The sequence below is a fragment of the Falco cherrug genome, chromosome 3 (genome assembly GCF_023634085.1).
Source record: "Falco cherrug isolate bFalChe1 chromosome 3, bFalChe1.pri, whole genome shotgun sequence".
Lineage (NCBI taxonomy): Eukaryota > Metazoa > Chordata > Aves > Falconiformes > Falconidae > Falco > Falco cherrug.
In genome coordinates, this window is record NC_073699.1 from 61,106,545 (window position 1) to 61,128,151 (window position 21,607).

At 37.3% G+C, this 21,607-nt stretch overlaps 1 protein-coding gene across 10 annotated transcripts in view; it reads left to right on the forward strand.

Annotated features, from left to right (window-relative positions):
- The window catches only part of PTPRM (protein tyrosine phosphatase receptor type M), a 481,575-nt gene that overhangs the window by 326,571 nt on the left and 133,397 nt on the right, over nt 1-21,607 (forward strand). For 5 of the 10 annotated variants that reach the window (XM_027802895.2, XM_027802897.2, XM_027802902.2 and 2 more), the window contains one exon: nt 4,080-4,109. The exons of the other annotated variants lie outside the window; for them this stretch is intronic. In XM_027802895.2, the coding sequence (XP_027658696.1) occupies nt 4,080-4,109 (30 nt within the window). The remainder of the gene's footprint in view (nt 1-4,079; nt 4,110-21,607) is intronic. 10 annotated transcript variants of the gene reach the window in all.

Here is a 21,607-nt window from a genome sequence, read left to right on the forward strand (position 1 = left end):
CCCAGCAACCATTCTTTGCTTGGTTGGTGCCAGGCACCACAGATTGTCACAGATCAGCCTCTTTGACTTTTAATTCAGTAGGCAAGTAGACAAGGCCAACATTCAAAGCAGTTTTTGGGGCAGCAGACATGCTTTGGATATGGCCACTATCAAAGCAGTAGGCAGAAAAGTTCCGCAAATATCAATAGTCATTAGGCATGATTATTAATTTCACTATATAGTGGTTGTCTGAAGTAGTTATGTTATAAACTGGGTCACAGAGACAATAGCCTAACTGTTCAGTGTATGGTTGGGGCAGGAACGTCATGGACACCAAAACATTTTCTATGTGGACACTCAGTCTTTGACTAAAGTAAACCAGATTTGTATGCTTGTCACCTGGGTCAGGGGAAGACTGTTAGTCCTTTCTTGTTTTTCTACCCACTTGGTTGTTCAGAGTTCTTTATCTGTTGTGCTGTATCTTTTCATTATCTATTCACAACATTGCTGCATAAAGATGTTATGTAAAGTAGATGAGGAACATGCAAGTTCTTCCTAATACCGATATGGTCATATCAATGTGATTATTCTTCTCTGTGAAGTCAGAATAATGCCATTAGGCTTTCCTCTGCTCAGCTTGCTCTGAATCTCTCACATAATTTTCCCACAAAGCCAGTGGAAATCAATACATGTGTTTCCACGATATTATTCCACAATGAAGTGGATTTTGAGTCTGATCCTGAATATTAAATCCCAGGCAAGACCCTTGATCTCTGCCAGTCTTTGACATACCTGCATAGGACTTTATAAAAATATTTTTAAAAAAAGAAAAAATGCAGCAAGTTCACCTTTTGGTCAACTTAAAGTAGAGCAGTGAAAAGGAGAGAACTGTACCCACAACCTTTGGAAAAGCAATGGCAATTAAATCAAGACTTGGAAAAATCAGAACCTTGCTGCTTTATTCTTTTCTCTTTTCCCCTTTTTTTGTGTTTGTGTTTGTTTTGTTTTCTTTTGTATTTTATTTCAGCTAAGTTTAAAACATATGCAGAAGTTGAGAAATTATATTTATTGGTCCAAGGTTTGCTTAAAACTTTATATGTCTTTGGGGCAGCTGTTTCTTTTGGGGCTACCATCTTGCTGCTGTAGTGGGAGTGCAGCAAGGATGCAGTTATTAAAATTTAATTACATTGGCTTCTGCTTCAGTTGTAGAATGGAGTTTTTCTGATCATTGCATTTCTCCATAAAAAAGGTTATTTTCTTTTGCCTATCTTTAGTTTCTGTTTTCAGCTGTCTCTATGCGTGAGCGTTCCAGTAGTTTCCAACATATGTAATTGTGGCATCTGTTCAACTTAGAGACCCTGGGTTTTGGCAGTGAAAAAGAAAGGCTTTTGCACTCGGTGGAGCTGGGCTGGGAATGCACTGGTCCCATTACCTGGTAGCAAATCAGGCTGTTCAGTTATACACCTTTGCCAACAATTTGCCAGTAGTTAGGATATAAATTGGGGATAATAGAGCTGAAGGAAAACTGCATTTTTCTCCCAGTGCTACCCCTGAACCTTGTTTTTCCCTCTAGGCCAACTACAAAAGAGAGACGATGAAAGAAATCACTGTGGTAATGACACAGTTCCAGAAGTTTTCCGTTCTAGTAGGATAATCCTCCTGTGGCCAGCTGCATTGGTTTTGACAAATTTTATAGCAGGGCCTTATTCTACAAGTGATGTTTATGAAATTTATTTATGCCTTCACTCCTGAAGGATTTAAAAGTGCTTTATATTATCACTATACACAGAAACAGTTTATTGACATAAAATAACCTCTCTGGTGGGAAGTGACTGAAGAGCCATGCATAGAAGAAAATGTCGCCAAGGTTGGCAAAAACCTGTGGGTGACTCTCTTTAACAGGAAAAGACACTTCATACATAGAGTGTGTTTGTATACCTTTTGTAGGAAGTAAAACAGAACTTGTCTGTATTTCTTAAAAAAAGCTAAATCTTTTCAATTATGAATGCTGCTTTTGCAAATTGCCTGAGGACTTGCAAGTCTAAAACAGTCTGTTTCTGTAGGGTTTTAATATATTCTTTTTACCTGTTTTTTTCCAGTGTCTGGTATTCTTGAGAATCAAAACCCACAGTGCTCTTTTTCAAGGACTTTCATATGGAAAATCTCACAACTGTAACAATATAAAAATAACTGGAGCTTGAGACTTAATTTTTCTCATCTCATACAAATTTTTAATGGGACATTTACACACATTAAAGCTCCTGGATTTTGAGCGTTTTTTTCAGAAGGAATAATTTATCTCTATAACATATTTGGCAGAATTCTGCATATAACTACCAGCAGTGCTTCACTGATTAATTGTATTTATTGTTGTTTCTCAAATTATTATACATCTTTTAGAAGTATGGGAACATTTGTACTACTTACATTAAGTCACTGTCATGACAACATATGGCAAGAAATAGGGTTGGCAGTGTCATGAGATTCTAGATGGAAGTGAGAGAATAAGTAATTCTGAAAAGAAGGGCAGGGGGAGATATCATTATGACTGAACCAGAAAAAAACCCTTGCTAATAGAGCAGGCAAGTTGATCTGCTTTGATAGGACCTGTTCCTATGCACCTTACTGAAGGCAGTGGAATGTGTTCTGGTGGAAGAAGTGTGTAACTGTTTTGCAGCTTTCCTCTCGCTCTATTCTTAGATATCTTTTAAAACTCAACATTAACAGGTGTACATTTGTGCAGATGTTCCACGTGATTAAATATTCAGTATCTAGCCTCTTGTGTTTGAACAACACTGTTTGCATCAGAAAAATGGGAATAAAAACTGGGAAATATTTCTAACGGCATCTTCACACAAAAGAAGATGAGAGAGAAAATTTGATGAAAGCCTAGTTTTCAAAGGGGTGCCTGAAGCATGTAGCTAGAGGCAAGTTAACGTTAGTTATAGTCCTTTGCAAGGCCTGTTTACATGTTTCCTCTGTAGTCAGAGAGCTATATGCATGTGCCGTAAAAATTACAAATGCCTACATGGTTCCTTTCAGTCTTTTATCTTACCAGCATGGGAATGCTACTTGACATTATGCTCAGAGATGTTTTAAGATGTCCAGCCTCTTTTTAATTCCGTCAACATATGGAAATAATTTAGGTTGGAGCTTGCCTATTTTGGAGAGTTGCATTCCTGCTTGCAGTGGGCTCATAACTGAGGGAGGGAGAGACGCAAAGCAAAAGAGCATAGCTGGAGGGCTTCTGTACTTCGTGCTCATGCAGAGCATGTCTGGGTGGAGGATCTGGCTGTGCAAGAGGTGATGCAGAAAAGACTGACTGGGTCCATATTTCTTAAGGTGACGGTGCTAGGTCTCCAACTTGTTCTTTGTGACATTCACGTGGGCAGAAATAACAGGAATACAGGATCAGTTCTTATTTTTTACTCTGCCATATGGGGAAATACCACCAAAATAATTTTAGCCAGCAATGATAGCGTTTTTGTTTGCGTGGCAAGTATTTTTTTCTTCAGAGTTTAATTGGTTATTAGAAAAGCTGTGATCATTGATTTTTCCCCTCTGGCAACAAGTTCTGCTTGTCAATGGCAGAACTGATTTCTTTAAGTAAAGAAAGGGATATTCAAAGATTCTACAGTACTGTGACAGGAAGATAAGCTACTTAATACATGTTCTGAAATTCTGCATTGTTAAACTTTAACATATGTTAGAAGTTCCATATCCTTATTCCTAATGCAGTTGACCTGTAATTGGAGGTGTTATATCACTTTAATTGGAAGTGTTTGTGTGTGTAGTATGTGCAGAAATAAATATACATTAACTATCTAACATTACATAGATAGTAGGTATACTTTAAGGGGATTTAACAGTTGGAGATGTATTATATATTGTATTGCTTAAAGTTTTATGGAGATTAGATATGTCATCTGTCTGTTCCAGACATGCATGATATGCCCAGATATGCATTCTTGCTACCTTTCATTTGTGTCACCAGTTCTGGTCTCAGTTTCATCTTGATTTTTCATACATTAATATTTGGCTTTTCTTTCCTTCCATTTCATCTTTTCCACCACTGCCTAATCCTTCCACCATCATGGCAGAAGAAGCTATCACTCCTACACTTACTACCTGTAAGTAACTTCTTTGTCATCAGAGACACACTTTCTGCCATGTTGTTCCATGCGTAACTAGTGAATGCTAATATTGGGAGCTCCTTTATAAAAACAAACTTTGTAAAATACAAAATATTTAGCATTATAGCTGTTTCTTATGCCTCATACTGTGCATTAGAGTCCTTTGAATAGTTATCTAATAAATTTTCTTATTTGAAAAGTAGGAGGTACTAATATGACTGCCATGCCTATGAGACATTTTTATGCCTAAGTATCTATTTTTAGAATTTATTTAGTGGTTTCTTTCTCATTTGTTCTGTTGAAAATATAGCATTGGTTAGACATGTACAAGCATTTCTGTTTGTTGCTGTGTACATATTACTACTTTTTTCATGAATAATGATCATGCATAAACTTCATGAGTTACCATTACTGGAGTGAATTTCAAAGGAAAGAGCACTAAAAAATAAGGGCAAGATGAAGCATAACTTTCTGTAAGTAATAACTTTTCATTTTGGTGCAGTCCTTAGTAATACCATTATATGATTCTTTATTTACCCAAAGCCTTTGTTTCATTCCCTGCTGTCAGCAGGTGATGAATGAGAAGGGTTCCTCTGTGAATTTAGCAAATCCCTTTCTGAGGCTATTCACCTTTTCTCACTTTCCAGGTACAAGGAGTATATGATAGTTTTTGGATTATCAAAATATTAGGGGCCTTACTTAGTCATTAAATGAAATGCATTGAAGCTTGTTTAATCTTGATGGCCCGCAGCAAAAATCAGATGTCCAGTAGATAACTGTCTTCTTTAAAGCTCAGGTTTAAAAGTCATGGGAAACTAGGAGATATTTTTATATAGTTACAGAACATGGGGCGTTTCTTGCATGAGACAGATTGTAGTACTAGTTTTCAGGTACATATAGTAGCAGGATGCTCTTGAAAGGAACACATTTCAGTAATGTTTTTATTGAAGTGCAATATGAAGTTGCTCATGATCCTTTTTAGTTGCTCTTCAAACTTTCTAAATAAATATGTTTTCAATTAATATTTTGAAAAAGTATTAAACATTTATAAAATTTATGGAAAAATTAGTAAATGTTTTCTAACGAAAACTTGGCAAGCAGAACCATGCTTCAAATGAAGTAAATCAACTAAAATTTAAATCTCTTAGTTGAGACTCCCTAAGACTTCTGAATATATTGAAACTGCTCATTTACTTGGTAATTCAGATTTCATATTACATTATTTGACACTTTACATATAGTGCATTTTTTTAAACTGTTCTTTAAAGTACTGTACTAATGTGAAGGTCAGAAAAAAATATTGTTTCCATAGACATGGTATTTCAAAATTTGTTTCTGTTCCCAAGATGAGAAAACCATATTTTCCATTAAGTAGGCCTTCAGAAAAAAATTCAGTTTAGGACCATTTAAATGTTTTTTTTAAAATGTCAAAAGAGTATGATATAGTAAGTCAAACAGTATGTTGTTGCCTTAATAAGTAAATATATTTAAGTCATGAAACAAAATTAAAATGAATGGAACACAAAATGAAACCCTGTTTCAGTATTCAAAGGAATTGGATTATAACTTTTTTTCTTTTCCACTGACAATGGAAAATATGTGAACTGAAATGTTCCTGTTAGTTTTACAAACAAGTTTTGTCTCCAGTTTTGCTATCATAGAGACTGTTAATAGTGGATATTCTAGGGCTTCACTTGATTACACAGAATACGCTCGCAGTGGCTTCAAGATTTGTCTTTTTGTTGGTGCAATACAAATTCAGTAACTTCGGAGTCTGAGTACATTAACTCTTCCAAAAGAAATTGTGTGATCTTGACCTTGTACTGTTTTGCTCCTTGTCTGGCAAAAGAAGGGAAGGAAGAGCCCTGAAAAGAGCAGACATGATCGTCTGCCAATAGCATGAAATATTTTGGACCAAATTCTCCACCTGTTTACGCACTATGCAATTTCACTGAAATTGATGGAAATCTTAGATGAATGCAGAATTCATTACAGTTTTATTTTTGGTGGAGGAAGTTGGTACGGATTATAAGATGTTCTATATTTTGAGAAATATAATTTGAAGTACTCTGCCATTGCTAATTTACCACTTCTATACTCAGTATCACATTCAAATTTACTGATTAGTCATTGTAAATGCAAGCTGTAACATCCAAGCGAGCATCTATGCACTGAAATAGTTACTATTGTCTTGTGTGCTGCTTTCCGTATGTGCTGTGGGCTCCTTTTCCCTACTAGACTGCAATCTCTGCCACTTCTAGATCCATCCTAAATTAAAATTAAAAAAGAAAAAATTGGCAGATGCCTAGAGCTGCTGATGAATCATCAGAGGTGGACCTACAGCTGTGCATATTTGGCAGAGAATTATTTCCATTTTGTCTTGTGTTTACTAGTTAGCAAGTCAAGAGATGTTACAGAAAAGAAGTTGAGTACTGCTATTGAGAATTACACTTTTTAATGGGCTTAAGTGCCTCTGCCAGCGTCTTTCCTCCCACTCTTGCATTCCAGAGAACTAGTGCATTTTCTACCTTTCACCTCAGTCAGGCAGCAAATCTATTTTTCTGTTTCTTGTTTGTGGGGTTTTTTTTGGTCTGGCCATAGTTAGTCCTGTATGAATTCTTTTGTTCTTAAGATTAGAGTGAATTTAATAGTGCTCATTAACTCTGCATCAGGTTTTTTGACTTTGCAGTCAATTCCAAGTGGGAAAAAAGAAGAACGAAGATGGTGTCGTTAGTGACACTTGTAATGACTGGTGTTCTCAGCATGGCTGGTGCTGGCATGACTGGTTTTTCCTGACACATTTTCTGATGGGCAAAACCCCTGAGAAATTGGCCAGAGAAGGAAAAGTATATTAGTAGTTTATTGTGTAATTACAGTTAAATGAACTAGACAAGCCTGTTGTTCAGGTAATAATGAGTGCCACTGTGCTGACCGATGGCCGTTAACTTTTATATTTGAGATTTTCATTTTGATAAAGATTCTTCCCTTGGAGGTCATTAATCATTACTCAGGAGCTAATGCAAATTCAAGCACCAGACAAACAAAATGAGTGCTTGGATCATCTGAATTTGCTAGAGACACTGGTGCCTGACAGAGTTTGGGGAACTAAATTTACCCCAAATTTTGGGGCAGATAGTTACAAATTGTAGCTGGTATAAGTTGCTTTCAAGACAAGGCTTAGTTACATTGTATGACTAGGATGTATGGTCAATTAAAACAGAATTTTGTGAAGGTAGCTTTTGATGTCCCTTAGTTTGAACTTGATATCAAAATGGTATATTATGATTATTATTGAAAATAGATACTTATGCAACAATAGTGCTGCACAGCAGTCAGGTGCATGGAGTTATTCTATTTTTGTACCTTTTCACAAGTCATTTAAACTTGTGAAAGGTGAGGTAGTGAAATAGGAGACAATTATCACCCAGTATATATCTACTATAAAATAGTAATCAAATTGAGATCTTAATATATGAAATCTGATATTGGCTGTCCCAGCAATAATCATCTAGTTAGGTAACTTAGGACAGAAGTGCATCACAGGTGCATCCGCTGTATGGATATCTCAATCCAGAAGCCTAGTACAATGATGAAACATTACTAAAAGAGACTGTATAGCACTAGAAATCCTATTGCCTGATGCTTTGTTTATGACTCAAATAGGACAAAATTCCTCCTACCAGAAAATTAATTCTACAAATACTGAGCGTTTTCATATAAATGTGAATAAAAACATCCCCTCCTTTTCATGAGAATTTAATAGTTTGGGGCCCAGCTGATAGGCTTGTCTTGTGTATCTAATTTGAGCTCAGGAACCTGGGCGCCTGTTCTCAGTTTATATTATCTCTTGTGTCTCTTGCTTTGCTATGGGGTTTTCAGTGCTGGCTTCTACTCGGTACAGAGACTTGATTTGTCGTTTATTTCTCCAATCCCATTGCGATTGACCTAATACTTATGGCGGAAAGCACAAGGCTAGCAGATTTGCAAAATGACCCTGAAAATCAGAGGCATAAAATTTCCAAAAACTCAGTCATGTCAAAACTCCTAACAGTGATTTCTGGATAATTCCAGGAAATATGCAGTCATCACATTAAAACTTCTGTAGTAATTTGAAAACAGTAAGAGATGAGAGGTGTTAGAAACAGTCTTGTATTCTCAACTGCAACTGCCCCTGGAACTAGAATAAATTCATCAGATTGCATCTTGTAAATGGAGGAGAACACTGAACAGAAGAACATGAATGTGTTTGAACTGTTTTGATATGTTTGATCGGTTAGACTACACCTGTGATCTCTTCTGAATCTTTAAATGTACATAGTTACATAGACTTGTATCACAGAATCAAGTAACCCAAAATAAACTTGGATTTCTGTAATTGTCTTGTAAGCTAGACTGAAATTATTTGGGGATGTCCCATGAGATTTGTTGCATCTAGCAAAGTCCAGAATGCCCACATGTTGAAATCTCTGAATAATATGCAGTGCCCAAAATAGCAAGGAGGGTGTTTTACTAAATCATCATTGCTGAAAACTACCTTTGTGGGCTATGAACCATATTGTTTGAGTACAGAGGTACAATATCTAGCTTTCACGTGGAGATACTAAACAGTATCAGAATTAGAATGTTATTTAATTTAAATACACCAGGTAATTTTTAAAAAACTATCTGAAGTCATTATTTCTTACACTGATTCCATGTATATTTGATTATTTTGGATCTGATCTATTGCTTTATTCCCATTTCGCTGTAGAAGAAATTGTAAATAATCCTTAACACTCAGACCACCAATGAGTAAATCCTTTTTTCATTATTATTTCATTAGCTCATTCTGAAGTATGCGAGCCCCCCAGCGCAGTTATCTGACTATATGAAATACCTTTCTTGAGGTGCAACAGAGATCAGATCGTTTATGTGAGGGAACAGCTCTGCTTTACTTCATCTTTTCTGGGCATTTTTCAGTACTCATTCCAAGTTACTTTTCCAATGTTTATACATAGGAAACCTATAGTCATTTTTTAAGTTACCCAGACTTTTCAAAACCACATTAGCCCAGATGTGTTGTGAGAGAAACCATAAACTATAATGTGCTGCAAGTTTGGGGGTTTTGTTTGTTGTTTTTTTTTTTTTTTTTAAAATGGGTACTTCAGAGAGAGTGAGGTGAAGTATCAGAAGTGTTTGATTGCTATGCTGGTCACACAATCACACTCAGGTACTGTCCTTTCTCCCTCAGTGTCAAGCAGTAAATTTGCAGATAAGCTAGGGTTTGGAGACTTTTCTGTCCTTAAAAGGTCAGTTTCAGTTTACACTGCTTGTTTTGTGAAAGTACCGGACATTAATATGGGAACCAATGTAAGTGTATGAAAATAAATATTTATGCAGTCTAGAGATGTCTTAGTTCTTTCCACATAATAAAAGCCTTGTCTTGCTTTTCTAAACTAAGATACAAGGGGTTGAATTGAATACTGAGATTACTTTTAGAAATTGTGGATTCCATATATTCTTGTAGGACAAGCCTGAAAGCCTGTCTTTATTATATATAACATTGAGAGGTAATACATATATTCAGGAGGGAAAGAGAAGATAGGTATCACAGCACTCTCCAAACTAGCCAGCTACAACAAGGTCTTTTACCATCTCATACCAGCATACTCTTCATGCCAGTCCCTCTGCTGCCGCCTTCTCACCTCATCCAGGGCATGCATTCTCTGCACTTGCTCTCTCTCCTTCTTCTTCAGCTGCTCTCTCTTTATTGACTCTCAACGACTTCACAGAACCAGCCACAGCTGCACCTTATCTACATAGGCCAACCACACACACACACACCACGCTGCCCCAACACCCCCCCAAGCCAGCCCACAGCTGTATGTTATCAATATTAATTAACCCAGCTTCATTCCTCTACAGATAGGGACAGGTAGGTGTATTGAAAATGTTATGTTTGTAAATGTTATGTTTGTATTTGAGTGTTTGTATTGCTGTCCCATATTGAGTCTTGTTCAGCTAATGTTACTAGTTTACCAGGGTGGATTGTCTTCTCTATAAAATTGTGGACTGAATTAATTCTTCAATTAACCTGTTGACATTGTAGCTTCCTAAAAAAATTTATTTCCCAAATAAGTCAAGCTCACTGTCAACAGTAGTCATTCTAGGCAATGAGATTTTGCCGTTATCTACCATTGCTGTTGAATTTGACTTTCAAAGAGGGTATATTCACTTTGTTTAAGACTTTTCCCTTGGGAAGAAAGTGTGATTCATGCGATTTTTACTCTTGAATTGCTTTTCTGTATACATAGATAGCTCAAAACTGACTTCAGATTCCTCTGTTTTAAATATCTAAATAGAAAGAAGAGTTTTTCCTTACTTTAGTATTGGTATTTATTGTACAAGAAGGGCAATGGCATTGGAAACTTGCTTTCTTTAAACCCCAAATCTGCTGTTACACTTTGTGTGAATGTAAATGTGTTAACAGTAAAAAAAGCTATACTGTATATTAAGACCAAAATTCACTTCATAATGTATTTTGCTAAAGGCCTCTATTTTTTCCTAAAAGATTGAAGTGTTAGCTGTCAAAATGGCTTAATGAAATATTGAACTGAATGACAGAAGTCGTCTGCAAAATGTGGGACAACAAGCAACAAGGTGGATGTTGCATTATAACTCCCCTGGACTCAAGGAAAACAATCAGCTCAAAAATGCTTAAAGAAAAACGTGTAGAAGAAATCATATGGTGAATGTAGCCTAAGATTTCTTTGCTGCAGTAAACCACAGGCTTAATCACCTCTGTGATACAGATAAGAACAAACTAGATCAGGGGTCCTCAACCTACGGCCCATGGGCCAGATACAGCCCCCCAGGGTCCTCAATCCAGCCCCTGGTATTTACAGAACACCACCTTTCCCCGCCGCCCCCCCCCCCCCCCCCCCCCCCCAGGGGTTGGGGGGGAAACCAAGCAGCCGCAGATGACTGCCTGAAACTTCATCTGCGCACCGGCCCCCTGCTTAAAAAGTTTGAGGACCCCTGAACTAGATGTTTGTGCCTGTTGAGTGATGTCAGCACAGGGCACTGAGGTGTTCCAGTCATTAGTACTGCAATAACTTCTATTGACTCATTATATTTTGGTTTGAGCTTCTTACCTGTAATCTTTTCTCTGACCCTTGAATCCCATGGGAGATGTTTCACAGCTGAAATATTTTTGTTGAGCCTATTTGCAAGGGTTATGGCCAGGTTAATAACAATCCATCTCAAGGTAGCATCTGTCAGTGTACACTCTTAATTTCACAATGAAAATGTTCTAATCTTGGCTCCTTTTCCTTCTTCTCCTTTCCATTTCCTTTCTTATCTACAGTATTTCTTGAGCTCCCTTAAAGTCTAGACTGCCAGATCCCTGGAGGGAAGAACAGTGGCCGTTTACTTTCCTTAGTGACTAGCTGATTGAAATCATCATTCATTTCCAAATTTTCTTTCTGTCATTTTTCTTGGTCGTTGTTTTCCTGCAATGAATTACCTAACTCTGGCATGAGAGGCTATGGAAACATACCTCAGTTGCTTTCTCTTGCCGCTCCTGGTCACTCTGGCCCTCTACCTCAATTTATATGAGTTTGTGCAAGTATTCTTTCTATTCAGGGTCCTTCCTAATTTCAGGGCAACAGCCCACATGCAAAATGTAGCTGAGAAGATTGCATCAGCTGTGAAACTGAGCCTCACAAAAACTAATCAAGCAAGAAAACAGGAACAGACTGCACTGTGTGCTTACAAATCCAGCAAAGCCTGGCATTTGATCAGTCCTAGACACCCTGTTGCAAAAGAGAAACTTTTACAAGACTTATCATAGATGTTGGAATCATGGCTCTATTTCATTTACAAGTGTTCAAAAAAAAAGTTTTTATTTTTACTGCTAATATCATTATTATTATTAGACTAGCTTTTAGTGTATGCTACAGAGAGAAATCTGTAGGACTGTCAGAAAAGTCTTGTATAATTCTGTTAGTTCCTGTGCCAACCATACAGCAGCAGTAATTGAAATAAAAAGAGGTAGTAGTTGGAGCAGAGTGCAGTTTTGTAGGGCTTGTGCCATGAACTACCTGCTCCTGTGAGTACTGAGCTGTTGAACTTAAAGCAGCATATTTATTTTTCTTTTTAGCAGCTGAAGCTCAGGAACACTTCTGCATTTGATCTGAGATGTCACAGTGAGACATTGAACCAAACATCTAAGTATCTAAATTATACCCCGTTTACATGCAGAGGGAATTAGCTTCTCTCCTCCTTTCTCGTTCCCCGATTCCTCTGATCGTGAAGACTTAAGTTAGAGCTACCAAAGACATCTCTGGTTTGTCTGAAGGAAAGTCAAAGCAAAGCATTCACTAACGTGTGCACTTCACAATCGTACAGGAAGGAGAGGATCAGCTCGTTTAGAGCAATTTTGCCACTCCACATCTCCCAATGCAAAGTGAAATGTGCTTTCCTCCTGTGTGGTGATGTCAGTAGCCAAAAGTAGGTCTTCCACTATAGATTTGACCCACATGATCATACTGGGCATAATAATGCATGCGTATTAGCTGCAGCAAGTAATGGTTTAGTTAGGCTAGATACATTTTAGCTTGCTTAAGGATGTGTATTGGATTATGCTTTAGGTATAATGGAATGTGTTTTGCAGTTTATGGTCCCATTTGGCAATTGCCCATGGAAGGATCACTTCAAAGGGACTGGGTTCATAGCTTGCAGTGTATTTTCAAAAGCAGATGAAATACTGAATGCTTTATATTTACTGATATTTTTAAGGTAAGATTGTCACATTTATACCTCACAGAGTAAAGCCCTGATCCTTAGGTGTAATATCCAGGTGTTACTGGCAGTAGAACTTTACTTTCTGCTTACCAAATAGGGAGGAGTCATGTCTGCATTTTACTATTCTCCAGATTAAGATTGTAGAAGATATTTTAAACTCAGAAAAGAAGAGAAACACATAAGGTTGTTAGTAAACTGTATGGAATACCTACTCTACTGTATGCTTAAGAAAAATAAATGAAAAGGAGAACAAGGTACATTGGTTGCATGTGGAGTCCCAGTATAGGCTTCCAGCAAGAACAGGTTTATTTTTTTGTTGAATAGGTTACTGTGGTTTCAGCTGCCTTTTTTTGGAACCCGAAGCACTGTAAACCTATTTTGAGGCAGGAGTACTGTGCATTCATGGAAGCATCTTGTCCAGTTCTCTGTCTGCAAAGGGTTTTATATAACTTATTCCTTAGATCCTACTGTTGTCCTTACAGCTTCTTTTTCTCTTCCAACACTAATGTGTGTGACCAGCACTAAAGCCTGCCTTCTTATTCTACTGATCATTTCCTTTTTCATTTATTTCTCTTCTTCCTCTGTTCCTCCTTTTATTTACTACTCATTTCCTTTAGCTCATTTTCCTTTCCCCGCCAGGTAAAATATTGTCTGCCATGTCCTGAAAAATATTTCCTTAAAATTTTCATTCTCTACGCTCTACTTTCTCTCATGAGACTTTATGCAGGCTGCCTAGTCATTTGTTCTTGGTCCATGTCCTAGCATCTCCTCAGAACCTCTAGAAGGGAAGGAGAGGCAAATCTGAGAATGTCAGAATATCCGTCTCTTACTGTACAACCTTTTCCTGTAATTCTTTTTATTCTTGATATTTACTAAAGGGCTATTGCTTAGGATGACTTACTCTGTGGGAACATTTAACATGGTAAAATTAAGGAAAGACTGAGTTACATGTCTACGTGAGAATTTTTCCCATTGGGGATTGTTTTTTTTATTTTCATGGGAAAACAGAAAGCTGTTTTTATTTGCTTATTTTTTCTTATCTTAAAGTTGATTTTGCTAAGATTTTAAAAATATTCACCTCCAGGTTAAAACTTAGCATGCAATATTTTACATTCAAAAAAGAAAAAAATCTTAATCAGTTGAAAATGATGTCACCATGGAAGTTGCAATACAATATTAATTATAAGAAGTGTACTTCAATACCCACAGTATTGTGTATTTACTTATGTCAAAACAAGGTAATGCGTACTGTATTAAGGACAGCTTTTCATTTTATGATTTCGTGTTGTTCTTTGAATCATAACCTTCACTCGTTTCTTTAATTTAGGAGAAAAAGCCATTAAACATAGATACTTCCTGAAAGTGCTGCATGAAAGCTTTAATTAAATCTACAAGTAAAGCTTTAAAAGAACAAGAATCAAATTAATTGCAACAAGAACCATGCATTTATTTCTGTGACAGGCCTCTGTACGTTAGAGAAAAGGCAATCTGTGTACCCTTATCTGAATTAGTAAACTCAATATCACTTTTCATTAGCATGGTAGGTCATTGCCATGTGTCTTCAGTGTGACACTGTTTACATGTTAATAACCTCACAAATTGAGTCTGTTCCAAATGGTTTGCCGTAGTAGAAAGTTGTAAATCCATGAAGTGGAATAAACTGTCCTCTGCTTTCTGCATCATTGCTTCTTGCAGGTTCCCCTCTAGACTAAGCTTCATAATTAGGCAGCAGTATAATTAAGGAAAATTCAGTAAATGCAAATAGGGCAAAAGGATTTATAGCTGATTATGGTTGTTATAGCATACCTGAAATAAATTAATTTCTAAGCATTGTTATTAGTTGACTTTTCAATGACATGGAGCCTAGAAGTTGAAAGTATTGTTCATAAAAAATATACATAGCTTAAGTTAGTGAGTCCATGATGATGTATTCAGATTTACAAAGTGCTGACATACCCATGAAAAAAACACAGAAAAATTCAGTAGAACATACCACTTTAGTTGTTTGGGGTGTGATTGCTTTGTATCAGATGAGCTTTTCAGGTTTATAAACATATTTTCTCCCCACTGTATAATGTAATGAAATTGGCATGCTCCCTAAAATCATACCCTTAAAGAAAACGCCACATTAACATCTGGTAATTTGACTAGATAGTGGAAAGCTTCACTGCTTTATAATCTTGGAATGATAAAGGCAACATCAAATGAGTAAACCAAACTCAGCATAACCACTTAAATTTGATTGCCTAAAATATCTAAAGCAAGGACCATTCTGATATCCTGCTTTGTGAATTCATTTAAGTGCTTAGTGCCCTCGCTTCCCATAGGCTTCATCACTTTGCAGAACCTGGGCACATATTTGGATGTCTCAACCCTGCCATAACAAAAAGCCTATTTTTCACTGGTCATATGCAGCATATACCTGGTATTGCAAGGCATAGTCTGTGGTCCTGCCTGCAACAACCTTGGGAGCTGCTTTGCAGACAGAGAGTAACGGTTTCCACTTTAGTCGCTCACCTAATATGCAAAGCAAGTTTAATTATATGCTGTCCAACCCTCTCTGCTACATATTTTTCCACTTGCTGGTTCTGGGTGAAATACATACTTTCTACGTGCAGAGGTTACTAGTAAGTGTACAGCGCCCCTGGAAGCATTTATGGCTAATCTCGCCCTCAGCATGCATAATGGCAAAGAACTAATTAAAGGTTAAAGAATAGGGATCCATCTTTTCTCTGCCTGATGAATAGAGGAATGTGTTCTACATGGGGTCAGATGCTACTTTCAACTGGACAGAATTGCTGTGATGCTGCAAAACCTAACTGCATGAGACTAAAATGTGGGAGACTCCAGATTTTCTCACAGCACAACAAAGGACTAATAAATCACTGTCTTGTGTTGTGTAATGAATTAACTGTTTTTCTGTGTTTCATATAAATATGTAATGCTGCAAGGTACATGGGTAGAATGTAAATTTGGTTTCCTAAGATTATTTTTTTTTTTTGTCCTACATACTAACTTCTGAAAATTATCTGTGGCCCATTTGTACATTTTGTTGTTAAAAACAAAGAGAGATACAGTTCTGGCAAGGCAATAAAGTCACCATGAACATTATTGCCCTCTCTTAAATCCCAATAATATCTGATTAAAGCAGGTTTTGATTACTTCTAAATATTGCCATGACTGCTGCCATGCAATGGAAGAGAAATTAACTGGAGAGTGAAGTGGTGGAGCTGTGGGGACAGATAAAAATCTTGGCTGTTCAGTGTAAGCCTGTCATTGTAGGGCTACTATATCCCCACATTTTCCAGAGGTTTTGTAATGTTAATACTTCTGAAAAACCTTTCACACCAGAATGGACTATAATTTTGCAGTTCTTTGAAGTCAGCCTTTCAGAAATCCTGGTGTTCACTTATTTCCTGTAGGCTTCTTCCTGGCATAAAGATCTAATAATAGCAATTGCTTTTTAAATAAGCTTCCAGGTGGGTTACAGAAAGAGCAGAGTAATCAAGAGGTGTGGTTTCTGCCACTAACTTGCTAATGAAAGTTCTTAAATCTTTGGGTGCCATATTCTCCACATTAATTAAATTTCGATTGCTATTAACTGCTTGCTGCAGAGCAGTAGTATCAGGGCTATTGGAGGTCTGATAATCAGAGGCAGAGTACTTGATGCTTCCTTGGTCATCACTTGGATTTGAGAAAATTCAGTCTGGGTGTTTCTAAATAGAAAGGCAGCACTGCCTGGAAGTATATGTTGTTGGAATATTAGTACCTGAAAATCATGACGGAGACATCACCAGCTACGGCAGGATTAGCCACATATACTTGCAGAAACACATGTTCTCTTATGAGTAGCCCTTGCAAAAGCACCAGGGGAGGTGTAAAGTATTTGCTCTAACACTAGCTGTTTTGACACTTCAGTGGCTGCAGAGCTGCCTTCTTTCCCACAGTAGGAGCAATCAGCATGCAAGCTTTATTACTTGAACTCTTGTGCATGTGGATTACTCTTTTGACAAGAAAAAAAACCGCCACAAGCAACAAAAAAAACCCAACATTTTTTAAAGCTCGGATACTGCAGTAGTAGGTTCCTTGGATAAAGGTATGAATACAGTACAACTGAATAACACAGTATTTTAGCATCTCATGATTTTCATGAATGCATAAATAAAATAACAGAGTATACTGCAACACTTAGAGTCTAATGATTTGCTGTCTGATTAGAAGTCTGATAGCCATAGGGTGAAAATAAGATGGAAAAGGTCATATGATTAAATTAGCTACATTCAGACAGGCATTACTTACAATTCTTTTTTTTTTTTTGCTATGATTAAAGAAGATCAACAGTAAGTCAAGCAAATAAGATCAAGTTAGTGACCCTCAGAAAGGGAAATTAACCTCAACGATAAATGGAAGGTTACTGTCCACTGTGAGCACTCCAAGATACACTGCTCTTGGTTAATAACATCTTTCACTTTCAGCTATGGCCTCTGCATATAACTGTCATTCTGATTATTTACAGAGGAATGCACATTCTTAATACAAGATCCAAATATTAAAATTTATTTTCCCTTTTAACTCACACTGCTTTTTAGTAACACAAGAAATGCCTGCTGTGGTCCTAATGCTCATCCCATTAACATCCTGTCGAATTTGTCACTGTTTTCATATTTTGTTGTAAACAGATTAATCTGAGCAGTGCTGTTTTCTGCATGACTTAATCTCTTGTAGATGTTTCCAATCACCACATTATTGGATTAAAAATATTGACCACAGGTTAACATTTTGGTCACATGATTCTCCCTATTTAATGTTAGGTTTGTTTTCCTTTTTGTGGATGCTCTTGAAAGCCTAGTTTTTTCCTGCTGTGTCTTGCCAGAGTCTAACAAAAATCTAGGCTAAATTTACAGTGTAGGATTTTCATAATAGATCTCATGCATTTACTAATCATGGAGAATCTAGATGTTTGTAGTCAAATCAGTTCTCTTTCTCAAAGTCTTTTAATATGGGTGAGGAAGTACAGTGGCTCAAAAAGTTGTAAAACCTTATAAAATGTCACTTAATATTATTTTGATACATGTGAATTTACTGCAAATGAAAAACTGCTCTGTCTTTCATTATCTGAGAGCCAAGGAATGTATTGGAGTGACTAACCAGGAATGAAAACACAGCAGGAAAGGTCACTGTCCTGAATCATGATTGCTGATTAGTCACCAAAAGTTCAAAGCTAAATTGGCCTGTCTTTATCTTCCCTGTATCTCATTAGCCTCTGTAGTACCTGAGGTCTAGGATTTTCCTGTTTGGATCATCTCAATAAATAGTCATGCAGATCTTGTCTGTTTTTGACAAAAGGAATCTCCATGCATACTAGCCATTTTAGTAACTTCTGTGTGCTTGGTTTCTATTTGGTGTTGAGAAATGTCCACTTTGTGGATGTTACAGTGGGCTGTGGCAGAGTGGCTTTGCCTTTTTGACGAAAGACAGTGATGGGCTGTCTTTTCGTGTTGCTTTGTTTTGCTGTCAGATGTTTACCAGACAGTATACCAAAACGGCTATTTTATCAACATTCACAGGCCAAACAGACTAGGTCACATATTTAAGAGGGTAGCATAATTACAAGGAAGCAAGAAACAGTTATACAGTTACTCAGAGTTCATGCATTTTGAAGGGGCATCATCCGTTTCGTGTGGAGTAATGCCTGAGAAACTGGATTGAGATACTAAATAAACCCATGTCACATGCTACTCCTTCAGTATCGGCTAACAAAATGTTAATGCCATGGCTCCTCCTGCTCTCTGCAGGCTGTTGTTTTATTGCATTATGTCCTACAATGATACTGTCACCTTTAAGAAAATATCTTTTCCTTCCTTGTCTGTCCAAGGTCAGTGAGAAGGATAATACTGGTTTGTGTCATGTGCATGCAAGTCATTGCTCAGGAATGAAATGTTAAAGAGAGGTTGAATAGACCAGCAAATGTCCTAGAAGTTCAGATACGGTTACTTTGCCCTTGCTTTAGCTAGTGAGAGTGATTTGACAGCTGTACTTTGTAGTTTCTTCCTTCTGGAGTATGTGATCGTGCTTTGATAACAACCCTTAATCTATTATTAATGCAGTTGTATGTAGATCAAAACTAAAGATCCTTAGTCACGTCAGAAAGTAATGCTGGTCTATTTTTATATCATTTGAGGATGTATCTGAAGTGAAGGAAATGCAGTGCCAGAGTACTAATGTCAGGTATTTCATAGCTCTGTTCCTCTACACAAGCTGTGATGTGAAGCTCTGTAGGTGTGCGTGTACATGTGCACTGCACAATAAACCTCAGTTTTTGTCCTAAGAACTAGTAAATATGTGCTTCCTTTGAGTCTTTTCCATTTGTTGATTTTGAGCATTGGCTTTTTAATCAAGCTTTGAAGAGAATTTTAGACTTTTGGGTGAAGTCTTACTAGCATCTAGTTGCCAGCATTTTGATGATAATCTGTGTATACCAGCTTTCAAAGTTAAGGGGTTAGTTTATTCCTGTGATTTTCTAATAACATTATTATTGTGGGTTATTGTAGAAGTAATGCAGTGTAGGTTATGTTCCTCTCCCATTCTGAAATGGGCTTTTTGTGGGTTTAAGATGCTGCAACAAGCTGTCAGTGCTGCAGAAGAGCACCTGGCCTGCTATGACCTCATCTTTGAACAAGCTTTTCCCTTCCTTTTGTTCATACTCCTTTTAGATCAGGCAATGTCTGCATGGATGATCTTTAATAAGCAAGCCACTCAGCTCTTCACATTGCTGTCTTGTAACTCAACACAACTTTTAGAGAAGAAAATTTGTAAGCCGCTGCTGGGTTGCTTCAGGGAGTTTAGTTCTACTTGTTACAAGTCTTAAGACATAAGACATTTACAGCTTACCAGCTTTGCTGCAGGAGACAACTGAAGAAGCGCATAGACACCAGATAGTAAGATGTGAGACAAGTGGCTGTGAACTGGTAACAGCCAGTGGGACATGTCATCCTACTGACATCCTGATACTTCCTGGAAGGCTAGTGCATCCTCAGCCACTGAACCCCTCTTGCAGGACCTCCATTGGAGGACAGGTGGACACAACCATATGTGCTAGTTTCTTGAGTACGTTGGTCAGCTTGGCTCTGCCAGGAAACCAAACTCCCTGGGCTTTGGGATGATCATTCTCAGTTTCACCTGAGAGTCAGGATGAAATCAGGGTATGCACCTGGCTGCCGGGGCTAGTGAGCTCTCCTGGGTTCCTCAGTTTAGCCATGAGCTGAGAGACAGCTCTTTACTTTATCAAGGAACGAACATGCCCCAAAAGGGAACAGCTAAGGAAAATAAAATGTCCTGGGAGGCAAACCAGAATAAGAAAATATCTGTGAGACAGTGGTAGTACTTTCAGTAGAATGAAAAGCATTGAAAATCCTCAGTTGACAGTGCCTCAGATGCTGAAAAATTTCCCTCACAGCACAACACCCACAAGTATCCATTTGATCAGAGAAATAATCAGCTGGTACCACGTGGACTGTAATTCTTGGTGATACAGCAGCAAAGGTGTGTTGTGGAAGGAAAAGTAACTGGAATCCTTCTTGGTTTTGATCCAGTACCCACACACCTTGACACATCATTGTGCCAGGCAGTCATCCTTCTACTATTGCTGAGTGGAGATGGGTACAGTGGGAACTTGAGACCTTGCTATGATATTGCAAGTTCCTCTTTTTTCATATCGCATAAAAAGCTTTGGAGAAACAGGTGGCAGGGGTTCACAGAAGCTTCAGGATGGCCCATATCTGAAGTTACAGCTCTCAATGTTTTAGTCTGTAACATAATGCAAAAAGACATTCTGTTATTACATTCTGCCTTCGGAAATCTAAGGGGATGGAACAGTGGTGTGTTTCCTTCACCATCTAGTCAGCTCCACTACAAGATAGTGTCATATCTTTTATTACTAATACTGCAAAATTTCCTACAGTAGCTAATTTACCAGTGAAATATAGACATTTAAACATCAGCTGCATTTTTTCTTCCTATAGGCATCTTGGAGTTTATATACAGATGGCATTTTTACACTTATATCTAATAGCTATTAAAATTTTTCTGTGCCTTATTTCTTTTGAATGTCTCTTTACCAAGCCTGTCAGCTTTTCATCTCTGAAGCTAAAAATAAATGTTTATACAGAAATCAGAAGAGATTGAAATTACGGGTTGATTCACAAACAGAAAAAAGAAATTACACAGCTTTCATTAATTATTCCATGGATACTTCTGTTTGTGGGAGTGGTGCATTGAGCATCTTTTTTTTCAATCCTGAAGAAAGTTAAGTATCTGAAAACATGACATTAGAGAGAAATAAGCCAAAGTTGCACACTACATTTAGTCATAGGAGATATCACTTTTTGTATTACACTGAAAAAGGGATTGCATATCCACAGCTGGAATTTTTGCTACCCTTTATTGTAGCAGCAGCAGCTGCCATTTTTCTATTCCATAGCATTAAACCAACCCATAATTTTGCAGCAAATTCTGCCAGAAATGTGCATGTGAATACTGATATTCTATACTGAACCAGGCCTCTAAATTTTTTTATTTTTTTTATTTTATTTCTGGGCAGCATGGAGAATGCTAAAGGAAATAGCATTTTCATATTGACATGGAACAATAATGGTACAAAATCATATTTCTGTGACATTTTCAGGTGGCAAATGACTTAATGAGGAGCAAGA